At 62.5% G+C, this 11,355-nt stretch overlaps 1 protein-coding gene across 1 annotated transcript in view; it reads left to right on the top strand.

The window, feature by feature from the left end:
* Positions 1-5,666: 5,666 nt before the first annotated feature.
* Positions 5,667-11,355, top strand: part of SDK2 (sidekick cell adhesion molecule 2) — a 46,044-nt gene continuing 40,355 nt past the window's right edge. The window contains exon 1 of the mRNA XM_041409550.1: positions 5,667-6,253. Coding sequence (XP_041265484.1) covers positions 6,175-6,253 — 79 coding nt within the window. The 5' untranslated portion in view covers positions 5,667-6,174. The remainder of the gene's footprint in view (positions 6,254-11,355) is intronic.

Raw genomic sequence — 11,355 nt, 5'->3', positions numbered from 1 at the left:
CTGGGCATGGGGAGGGGCTGGGCAGGGACCTCCCCTTCCCCTCCTGCCCGGGTGCCCCCACAGACCCATCCCAACCCAATTATGGGATAATTCACTTTGAGGTTTGGCTGCTGCTGACGGGATTGATTGAGAAGCTGGTAATTACATCTCCCTAAAAGGCCCCTGGGGCTTTGTGGGAACACAAGTGGGGAAGGAAAGGCTGATTTTTATGGGGAGACAGGCCTGGGGAACCTGCCAGAGCCATGTGTCCCCCTGTGTCCTCACTTGTGCCCACCCCCCTGCCAGGCAGGGATCTCTCGCTGCAGCCTGAGCTCGGTGTCATCCATTATGCAGGTCTGTAAATATATTATTTACTATTTCCCCGATTTTCACTCATTATTTATCACCTGCAGGCAGGGCTGGAGCCCCCAGCCAGGATCCTGTCCCGCTGTCAGGGACAGGGCTCCCCCCTTCCCCGGGCAGAGGAGGGAGTTGGGAAGCTGCAGGCTGGGGGCCCAGGTACCCCCTGAGCACACCTGGAGAAGTTTCATCTGCAGCTGGGTTAAATCTCCTCCCTGAGCACATCTGGAGGAGTTTCAGCTGCAGCTGGGTTAAATCTCCTCCCTGAGCACATCTGGAGGAGTTTCAGCTGCAGCTGGGTTAAATCTCCTCCCTGAGCACATCTGGAGGAGCTTCAGCTGCTCTTGGTTAAATCTCCTGTGCAGAGTAAAGTGGGGATGTGGGCTCAGTGCAGCTGCTCTGGGATGCCCACCCTGTGCCAGGCAAGGCAATGCTGGACCTGGCCCTTTCCAGCAGGGATGAGCCACAAGTGATGCCCACTGGGGACTGGTAAGGTGGGTTTTGGCCTCTATTGCTTTTGTAGGGTTCTGCTGGCAGGAACCCCAAATTATGGGGTGTGAAAAGTGCCCAGGGCTGCTGTGGGCACCCACAGGTGTGTGGGTGCCTCAGGTGGCGATGGCAAGGTCAGGGGTGCTGGGAGAGTGACAGCACATGTGACATCTCCTAGAAACTGATCTGGTGTCCCCCCCCCCCCCCCCCCCCCTGAATTTTCCAAAAAAAAAACCACTTCTGTGAGCTTTGGGTGTGGGAATCAGGGATGGGGTCACTGCAGATGCTCTGGCTGAGGGGAGAGGGTTTGGGGGGCCCCTGGCACCCCCAGCCTGGCCCTGGCTGCTGTGGGGAGGTCAGCAGTGAGGGCCTCAAAAACCTCAGCTTCTGGAAGCATGTGATTAAGTGAGAGCCTTGGATGCAGCCCCCAGCAAACCTGGCTGGTCCCCAGCTGCTGTTCCCAAGGAACGCTCCGAAGGTGGCCTTTAAATGTTAAGAAATCATGTTAAAATGAGCCAGAGCCTTAGTTTAAATTTTTAATCTCCTGATTTAAAAACTCAGCCTTGAGGTCTGGGCTGTTAGTGGGGGCTGGTGCTGCTCAGTGGGTGTCTCTGTGCTGGTGGTCCTGGGGTGTGGGGTCAGCTCTGCAGTGGGGGCTGCACCTTTGCCCTCCTGCTGCTGCTGCTGAGAGGAGCCAGCTTTTCCCATGGCTCATCCTGGGGTTTCTCTCGACCCTTTCCAGCCCGTAGGAAAAGGAGAACTCGACTTTGCAGGGTAGTGGAGGAGCAGTTTGTGTGTCTGGGGCTGGGGGTGTCCTGGTTACATGGATCCAGTGTTAGAAATGTTCCTTCCCCCCAACACCTGCAGCCTCAAAGGTGCTCTGGAGGAGGATTCACCGATGTGAGTCGAGGCAGGGAGGGTCTGGAGCAGCAGGAATGCTGTTAGCCCCACCCTCAGCCCCTCTCACACGGGGATCCAGGCGGGAACCACCCCATCCTGGTATGGGGGGACAGACCCCCTCTCCCACGGGAGCAGCTCCTGCCAGCTGCCCGGAGCTCCGGGGAGCCGCCCGCGCTGCGGGGAGGAGGATGGGAGCTCGGGATGAAGCAAAGGCTCCTGCCCTGCCCGCTCCCCCTGCTGGGACCGGTGCTCTCCACCCGGAGGGTGAGGGGTGTGCCGGGGGGCTCAGTTAGGGGGCTCCGAGCAGGAGAAGGAACCTCAGTGCCAGCACGGGGGTTTGGGAGCCGTGGTGCTGCTGCGTGTGCCAAACCCTCGTGTTTGAAGGGGAACCGGGGCTGGTGGGGGTCCCACCGTCCCCACATCCCCCCCTGGAGGGGTGGGACCCTTAACCCCCCCATTCCAGCAGAATGGAATTTGTGGAATACTTGGGCCCATCTGATGGGAGCAGGGGGGTGGCAGCCAGGCCCAGGTCTCCCTGCAGAGTCTCTGGCCCTTTGTGGCTCATTCCCAAAGCTCTCCAAGGAGAGAGCCAGCTCCTGCTCAGCCGTGGGAGTCCTGCCCCCAGTGCTGGAGATGCTGCTCTGCTCTCTGCCCGCTCAGAGCCCCCTCAGCACCGAGCACGGCCTTGAAGGAAGATATTAATTGGGCTGAGATGCCCCAAACAGCTGATGCTGGGAGACAGCCCCAGGGCTGGGGCGAGGAGCAGCCCTGGCAGGAAGGAGAGGGCGAGCTCCTGGTGCCGTTCCTATCCTCGGTGTTTTTTTAGCTCATCAAAGATTTAAGATGTTTCTGTTCCAAGCCGGTTTGGAGGCTCCTTGCACAGCACCCCAGGGCAGTGTAGAGCCCTGTTTGATGCCCTTCAAGGAGTGGCAGCTTCAGCCCTGCCAAAAATGGGGCATTTGCCTGCGTGTGCCCTTCCAGGGCTGGGGAGGGCCCTCAGGGCCCAGGGAATGGTGAGGTGGCTGTGACTCACCCCAAGCTGCAGCTCTGGGGAGAAGGGCCCTGTGCTAAGCCCAGGTTTGAAGAGAGCAGTGAAATGATTGCAGAGGCTGCTCCGGCCTGCAGCGCTACCCTGGGTTGACTCTTCCAGCAGAGCTGATGCTTCTGGAGAAAAAAGCCCCTTTCAATTTTTATTACAAAACCAAAAAGGTGTTAGGGAGCCTTGCTGCAGCTGGAGTTCTCCTTCCTGTTAGAAACGGGCAGGTTACTGCTGTTCTGGATCGTTCTGCCTTCCCCTCCTGCCTGTGGGAGCTCGTTACCCTGCTGTCCGTGAGGCTGCCCAGCCTCCCGGATCCAATTTCTCTTCCCTGCGCTGCTGCTGACAGCCTGTGGTTCCATCCATCTCCTCTCCCCTTTGATAACGGAGAAGGACTGAGCTCCTGGAGTCTCTCACTAGCAGGCAGCGCTTCCGACCTCTCCTTGCACTTCCCCGCCCTTCCCCAGCGCGGGGAGCGCGGACGCTGCTCTGCTCCAGGAACAGGGATGCTGCTGGGAGTCAGTGGCTCCTCTGAGAAAGACGAGGGATGCTGAGGACAGCTGAAGCTCTTGGCTGTTGTCCTGCAGCCTCCGGATAGTGCTGATGGTCCCCAAAGCTCCTGACAACCCAGCAAAGACTTTTTACATTTCAAACAAAGCCTTGATCTTTTTTTGGAACTTGCCTTGGTTTCAGACAAGAGTTTTTAATTCAAGCCCAGCGCCGTATTTTGGGTTTGACTTTGATGCGCCCTCTTCAAGCAGGAGGCAAAATAACAGCGTTCACATCCGCAAATAGCCCCGGGGCGGGCTCCTGCTGCCCGCGGGGCCGGCCCCTCCTTGGCCGCGGCTCCGGCCGCAGCTCGGGGATGCGGGGATGCGCAGCTGCCGGGGCGGGCTGGAGACCCCCTTGCAGGGGTTACAGAGGAGCTCAAAAACCCCTTTTAGAGAAGTCTTGGAGAGGCAGGAGTCGTGTGATGTGGCTCACGGTGGTCTGTAGGGATGTGCTGTCACCATTCCTGGAGTAATTACGAGTGGTGCTGCCCCAAATTGTAGGTTAAGTTGGGATTCTCAGTAATGCTGGTGGAGGAGGGGGCCAAAACTCATGAGAGATGGAGAAATGTCCTGTGTGGGGCAGGGTGACCCAGCAGCACGGGGAGGACACCCTGGAATGTCCTCAGGGACACGGGTGGGTGGCAGTGTGGGGCCCTCCCTGACCCCTGGGATGTGCCAGCAGCTCCAGGCTCCTCCACACGCTCCTGGAGACAGGTGTGGTGTTACCTGCTGGAACTTGCTCCTGCTTGGAGGGTTTTGGGCAGAGGAGAGCTGGCACGGAGCAGGGAGGGAGGGATGTGCTCTGGTGGGAGCACTGCTGTGAGATCCAGACTCAATCAGTCTGGGTGACCGTGGGGAAACAGGTACCTGTGCAAGTGGGTAATAAACTACTCACAGCTCAGAAAGATTAATGGTAATAACCATAAATCAGTGCCGGCACCAGGGTCAGGCCCGGATTTATGGCCCTGGAGACAGGAATTCCTGTTCTTCATGGAACAAAGCCCTGGTCCTGAAGGGGCCTGGCAGCGTGCTGAGTGTTATTGTGGCTGCAGCGGGTGAGGAGGTGCCTGGGGAACGGGTCTGAACCCCCGATGGGGCTGAGCTCCCCCCTGCAGGGCAGCCTCTCCCATTGCTCACTCCAGCCGGCAGCGGGAAACACCTCCCTGAGGGGTGAGCCAGGATTGCTGCCTCCCACAGCACATTGATCCCGTCATCTCGGCTGAGAATGCCAGCCACGGAGCTGATTAATGCCGGGGTGGGCAAGAGCTGGGTTATTGTTCAGTCTCTCTTCAAGAGGTCGATGGGAAATTTGGCAGGAGCTCTCCAAATACGCAACGTGCACACAGGCGTTGTCCCCCCAAGGGCTGTGCAGGATTTCCACGTGAGTGTTACATTGCAGTGGAAATGCACTCCGGGGCTGGGCATTGTCACAGGCACTTGTATCAATGCCTGTGGGAGAGTGTTCCCTCCGTCCCTGCCCTGGTGTGACCCTGCACTGCCGGGGCTGGCTTCAGGCTAATCTGCTCATGCTTTCGTTTCACCCTGATCCTTGCAGGTCCCTTGGCTCAGAGGTGCCGTGTGTGCTCAGGAGGCTGATCCAGAATTCCGGATGGATATTTCCTCCTGTGCAGATGGTGCAGGTCCTTGGGTGTTAATGCTCGGTAGCAGCCGTGACTGAGCTGCTTTCCCCCACCTAATGCAAGGCACTGTGCTAGCAGAAAGCACAGACATCTTTGAAGGATGTGTGATCCTGTTGGGAGCTCTGGGCTTGAGGAATTGAAGGACCAGGCCTGATGAGGTGGTGTGTTGCCAGGGAGGTGCTGCTGGGTCATCTCTGGGGTTAAACGTTTTGTTGGTTTTTTTGGGGGGGTTGTTTGTGAGAACCCTAAAACGTTTGCTCTGGTAATCCTGTGTCATTGAGTTCTGCCTTACAGCTACCTGAGGGATGTGCTGTGTCCCCTTCGCAGGGGTAGAGTGCTGATGCTCTGAGTGCTGTCGGAGGGACTGGGGCAGCAAGGGGTGGGTTAGGGTGGGAGCTGCAGACTGGAGCCGCTGTTTCCACAGCGGGGGCACCGGGAGCGGGGGGGACCCGCCCGCTCCGCACGAACCGGGGGCGGCCGGTGGGGACGCGCCCGCTCCCTCCGCGGCCGCTGGGTAGCGCTCGGGGCCGCGCCGTCTCCCCGCCTCCCCGGCTCGGGCTGCCCCCGGCTCCGCCGAGCCCCGCCGCCGCCGCTCACTCCGCCGCCGACCAGCGAAGGAGGAGAACCTGCGGCCGGAGCGCCGAAAGGGGTCGGCGCGGCGCCGCCAGCCCGCCCGCCGCGCAAGGCCGGCGGCTCCGAGCGGGACCCCGCACCGCCGCCCGCCGCTGCCGCACTTTCCCCCGTTCCCCGCCGGGGACGAATCCTCTCTCTGTCGCCCGGAGCCGCCTGGGAGGGGATGTCCCTCGGCAAGAGCTGAGCGCTGGGGAGGGGCCGCCCCCCGCCCCCAAACTTTTCGCTCGGCCCCGGAGCGGCGGGGACCCGGCCCCCATGGAGCCCGGGCGGGCAGGAGGGGCCGGGGGCGCGGCGCCCTGCGCTTCCCGTCCCCTTCCCTGACGCGGGGCGCAGCGCTCGGGGAGGGGCTCGGCTGCCGGCTCCGCTCCGGATTTGGTGGTCCCGGCTCCGCACGTCCCTGGGGAAGCTGCCGATGGTGGGGAGCTGCCTGCGGACCGCCCCCAGCCCCACGAGGAGCCTTTCGCCCCGGCGCTTTCGCCTCCCCCTGAGCAGCGCTGCTGCGGGGATCCCTGCGCCGGAGCCGCCCGGATTATAAAGTCGGGGAAGTTCTCCCCCCGCAACCCCCCCAGCTTGTCTCGGCAGAGCCATGGCCCGGCTCCGGAGCTGGGGGCTGCTCTGCTTCGCCGTGCTTGCCCTGCCCGGCCCCCCGGGAGCCGGTGCCCAAGGTAAGGGGATGCGGGGGACGGCGGGAGACGGGGGGACCCCGCGCTGCACCTCTCAACCGAGCCTGTTGCCACGCCGGGCTTGGGAGATCGGTGTGCCAGTCGGGGGATGGGAGCGAGGCGGCTCCGGAGCTCCTACCGGGAGAAGAGCGGCATCCGTGATTCTCGCAAAGCCTCCCCGGAGCCAGGACTCGGGGCCCGCCGGTGCCGGGTGCAGCGCGGTGTCCGTGGTGGTTCAGGGGGACGAACAGCGTGGCTCTGCCTTCGCCTTCCCCTTCCCCATAAGTGCCCTCAGGCTGGGGATGGGGGGAACGTGTTGCTCTGAGCATGAGGTAGAGTCTGTGCTGGACCACCTTCCGTAGAGTCAGCAACCCCGAGGGGTGAGCGTCGCCCATTTCCCCCCTCCACGGGTACCCCCGTTGTACCACAAAACCCGGGGTGCGAGTTTGGGGGATTCCCAGGGAGCAGCTCATACCCTGATATTGGTCCTGTCGAATTCCAGTGGCTGGTACGAACTGGCAGGGGGCTGGGGGAGTCTGCACCCCCATCCCCTGTGGGTGCCTGGGGCTCCCACTGCAGCCCAACAACCCCTGGGGGCTGGCGGCAGGGTGAGCCCCTCTCTGCTGCTCGCCCTTTGGGCTTGGGCACAGCACAGGCTGCTTTTAGATGCTCCGCTAGCCCACAGGGATAGAAAAATAGTTTGTGGCCCTTTGGGGTGCAGCTTGGGTTCAGAGGAGCCAGGGGGACCCTGTGGTCCCCTTCCTGGCCGTCAGGGTCCCTGCGGGCCCAGAGAGGAGGCTCCCGGCTGGCAGGGCTGCAGCGTGGCTGCCTCTGTCCCTGCGCTTGGACTGAGCAGATCCAGATGGGAAATGGGGGGGCACAGCCGAGCGCAGCGCCGGGGGTCCTCACCCACGACATTTCTTGCCCTTGTTTGTGGCAGCAAGTGGAGCCAGAAGTCCCTGAGCGCTCTCGTGCTCCCGCTCCCCCTGAGCCTCCCCCAGCACTGCTATAATTTCTCAGTAATTAAGTTCAGAACATAACATCTAAAGCGGCAGTATATTATCCGGGCAGGCCCTGTGTGGGGAGCTCTGAAGGTCTCTTTGATTGATTCACTCCCTTGCCGAGTTTCTCTTCTCCTGGCTGGCGTCTCCGGCTGCCGGCTCCCCTGCGATCCGTTTGTTCCCTGCCCGCGGGACGGGCTCCTGGGGTGACCCAACCTCCTTCCATTTATCCGTGGGGCTCCGGGGTCTCGCTGTGGGGTGGAAGATGTGGGGTGCCTGTGTCCCAGTGCTCCGGAGGGGTGGGGAAGGGGCTTCGCTCCTCTCTCCTGGCGCAGCAGCCGAGCTTTGCGGCTCTGGCTCTCTGCGGCGCGTGTCACGTCCTCGCGGGCGCTGTGACATTGCTCGGTGCTCGGCCCCGGCGAGCTGGACGAGCCGGAGGGATCATTCCCAAAGCCTGGCACGTGCCCGCCTCCCCGGCCGCGGGTGGCACTGGGGACACGCCAGCAGGGTCACCTCCCGGCTGTGGTGCCCGTGGGGTGCCGGCGCTCTCCGCTGCGTGCCGCCGGGATGGACAGGGAGCGGGGTGACGGAGCTGGGAACGGCCCGGCACGGGGCTCCTCCAGGCTCCGGTTTGTCCCACTGCGGTGGGGCAGGCAGAGCTGGCAGTGAGGGGCAGCAGCGCTTTGTGCCGGGGCTATTGATTCTGGCAGCCAAGGAAAATGGGATCAATCGGGAAGGGAAGGAGGAGGCGACAGCGCGAGACCTCCCCGGCCGGGGCGCAGGGGCTGCCCGGGCAAGGGGTGAGGCACTTTCATACCTGTGCTTGGTAAAAAAAAGGTCCCTTGCTGCCCGTGAGAGACAGGATGGAAGTTTAATTACAGCCCGTCTGTGCTGTGTAATTATTAATTACCCGTGGCAAAAAATAACTTATTGATTAGGGGCCTCGCGCTAATTACCCGGAGCCCAATGCGGAGCCGGGGGAAGGCTCAGCCGGCAGCGCTGCCCGGGCGGGAGCTGTCGCAGTGCGACCTGTGCTGGGCCCGGGGGCTGTGCCAGGGCTGGGGGCACGGGCAGCCCACCAGCAGAGGCCCCTTTGGCTGATGAACAAGGCAATAAATGGATCCCCAAGAGCTGGGGGGAGGCTGGGGGTCTCCAGCCCCCTCCTGCTCACTCTTTGTAGATTTTCTGACACCCAGAGGTGCAATTTCCCCACACCCAGTGGTGGGGACACAGCCTGGGACCCTCCGTGCGGGCACAGCACCTCTAATGGGATTGAGGAGGCTGCGGCCAGTCCCAGGAGGGATTTGGGCAGCTTAAGGTTCCAGACGGGATTTGGGGCAGGGGCCTGCCGTGGGCAGCTTCCACCAAAGAGGCTTATTAGAGGTGGCAGCAGGGGAGTTCCAGCATCTTCTGTCCCCGTGCGTGCAGCCTGGGCACGTCTGCACACAGTGCCCTGTGGGACTGGGCGGGAGGGGGGCAAGGACGAGCCCCTGCCCTTCCTGCGGATGTGATGCTGGTGCCAGGCTCACGCCAGGGCTTTGGTGATGGGAGCTGCTGGTTCCTCTGTGCCGGTGGCATCAGGGCAGGAGGGGATGGCCCTGGCTCTCCTGTCCCTGCCAGCACTGCCACATTCGCTGGTGACCTCGTGCAAGGCACCAGCTCGGGAAGGAGAGTGGCTTTTAGGGGAGAGGAAGGGAAGATTAAAATTTGATGCTGCTTGGGAAGCCATTAGTGCCTGGGCACAGCGATGATGAAATTTTGATGACCTGATAACAGTGAAGGAGGGGGATACAGTCCTGTCCCAGGCAGGCTGTGTCACTGTGCCTGTCACTGCACTGGTCCCTGAAGGTTTGGGGTGCCAGCTGGGGAGGAGAACACGCAGGATGAGAGCTGGGATGGAAATGGGAGCTCGTACCCACATCCAGCTGCAGCGCTGGTGGCAGGGAGAGCTGGCGGTGGCTGAGCAGCTCCTGCCCCGGTGCCATCCGGGGACAGGGTGAGTGACAGCGTCAAGTGCTGCTCGTCCCTTAGTGACGGGGACTGGGCTGCGGTGGCATTTCCGCTCAGCGGGAGCACAGGCAGGAGCTCGAGGAGAGCGGCAAGGAGGGAGCAGGAGGATGCTTGGCTGCTTGAGAACCTGGGAAAGCGCTGATAATTAAACCGCGAGGAGGGAGGCTGGCGGTGCTGCGACGAGGGGTGACCCTGCCTCTGTGCCTCTGCCACTCCACGAGCTGTGTCCTTGTCCCCAGCCTGTGCCTGTGGCTGGTTTCTGCCTGGGGATGAGCTCCAGCCACACTCATATCACTGTAGGCCCTACACAAGCTGGTTTGAGATGTGTTGGTTGCAGCAGCAGCACAGGCAGTGCCTGGGGTGAAATGGCCTCGTGGGGCAGCACCATGTGGGAGCAGAACCCGCTGGGTGGGTGGTGGAGGGTGCCCTCCCCTCTGAGCCCACGTTACTGCCCCAAGCTCGTTAACGAGTGGCTGGCGTGTGGCTGGGTGAGAAACGGCCTGGGAGAAATATGCTGCTGTCAGTGGTGATGTGATTGTGCTAACGAAGGGCGAGCTGAGCCCCCGCCGTGCCCGCGCTTGTGCCAGGGCTGGTGGCTCCACTGGTCCCTTGTGGCACTGGGCCTTGGGCTTCCAAAGCAGCCGAGGGGATCCAGCAGCCCTGGGGAGCTGGGGTGGCTCAGGGTGGGGGGCACTGGGGTGTCCTGGGAGCTTCTCTGCCGGTGCAGTGGAGTGTGGCACGGAGCTGCTGGAAAGGACATGGTGCCAGGACCACTCAGGTGTGCTGGTGATGCCAGGGACCATCCTCATCCCCACGGCTGCTGCTCTGAGTTGGGATGGTTTCCCCCATCCATGGGGATGGATTCAGCCTCAGGATGTGTTCCTATCATTCTGCCCGGCCAGCAGGCAGGAATGTGCTGGCAGCAGCTCCCTGCTGTGCTGGCCATGCTTGGCATCCCTCCCGCCCCCCTTGGCATCCCTCACATCCCGGGCGTGCTGGTGATGCCACTGGCATGGGCACTGCCCTCAGCACCCTCTGTGGGTTTGGGGACTGGCTCTTGGGGTACATTTCCCACCCCTACTCCCAGCTTTGGGGCTGTGCCCTGCACCCCTCACCTTGCAGCCCCTCTCTCCAGCCTGACTCCGAGCACCTGCCTGTGCCCCGGGCAGGCAGTGGCCCCCTTGGTGGCCCCCGCCCCACCCGCCCCTCGCCCCCAGCCCCGGGGGTGCAGGAATGCCTGCCTGGAAAGCCATGCCGGGCTCGGGTTGCCTGGGAACTGGGAAACCTGATCCCTGGGAACGGGGGCCGAGGGCAGGGGACATTCCCGGCCTGCAGCTGGTCCCCAGCCCCCTTTGTCTCTCTGCTCTGATGGGGCCCCCAGGAATGGAGACTTGGGGCGTGGGGGCTCGAGCAGGGCCATCCCTGGGGACACTGTGGATGCTCCGGGGTGTCACCTTCCTATGTGGATCAGTGTCACCACCACGGGCTAGGCAAGGGGACCAAGGCCAGCTTGGACAGGGCTTGGAGGAACCTGGTCTGTGGAAGGTGTCCCTGCCATGGCAGGGATGGGACGAGAAGAGCTTTAAGCCCCTTCCAACCCAGCCCATTCCATGACTCTCTGAAGGCCCCAGGATCAGCTGCTGCTGCGTGCCAGCAGCTGGGCATCCGGGCTGGCCGCAGGGATGGCACGGTGGCCATTCCAGGAATGCTGGAGTCCCCTGTGCTGAGCCACCCTCCCTCCCTGCCAGCCCTCATTGTCCCCACCACCCACCCTGACATGCAGCAGCTCCTGAGCGTTCCAGGAGCTTCCGTCCGGCCTGGGCAGCGCAGGGAAACTGAGGCACAGGACAGGAGTGGTGGTGGGGACAGTGGGAAGGGGACAATGGGGCTGGCTGCTGTCCTGCAGCCTGGTGGCACTGGGTACAGCGGGAAGGGGACCCGGGCACACGTGAGCTGATCCTTTGGCTCCTGTCCTCTCTCCCTGTCCCTGAGGAAGCCCCGGGTGCAGGGAAGCCTTGGTGACTTTGACCATTAGCAGAAGAAGCCGCTGAGCTAATTTTAGCCCTGGTAGCTAATTGCTTTCTGCACTGCTGG

This window comes from Onychostruthus taczanowskii, unplaced genomic scaffold (genome assembly GCF_017590055.1).
Source record: "Onychostruthus taczanowskii isolate IOZ18803 unplaced genomic scaffold, ASM1759005v1 scaffold30, whole genome shotgun sequence".
NCBI classification, from domain to species: Eukaryota; Metazoa; Chordata; class Aves; order Passeriformes; family Passeridae; genus Onychostruthus; species Onychostruthus taczanowskii.
Note: the sequence above shows the minus strand (reverse complement) of the source record. Positions and strands in the feature narration are given on the sequence as shown.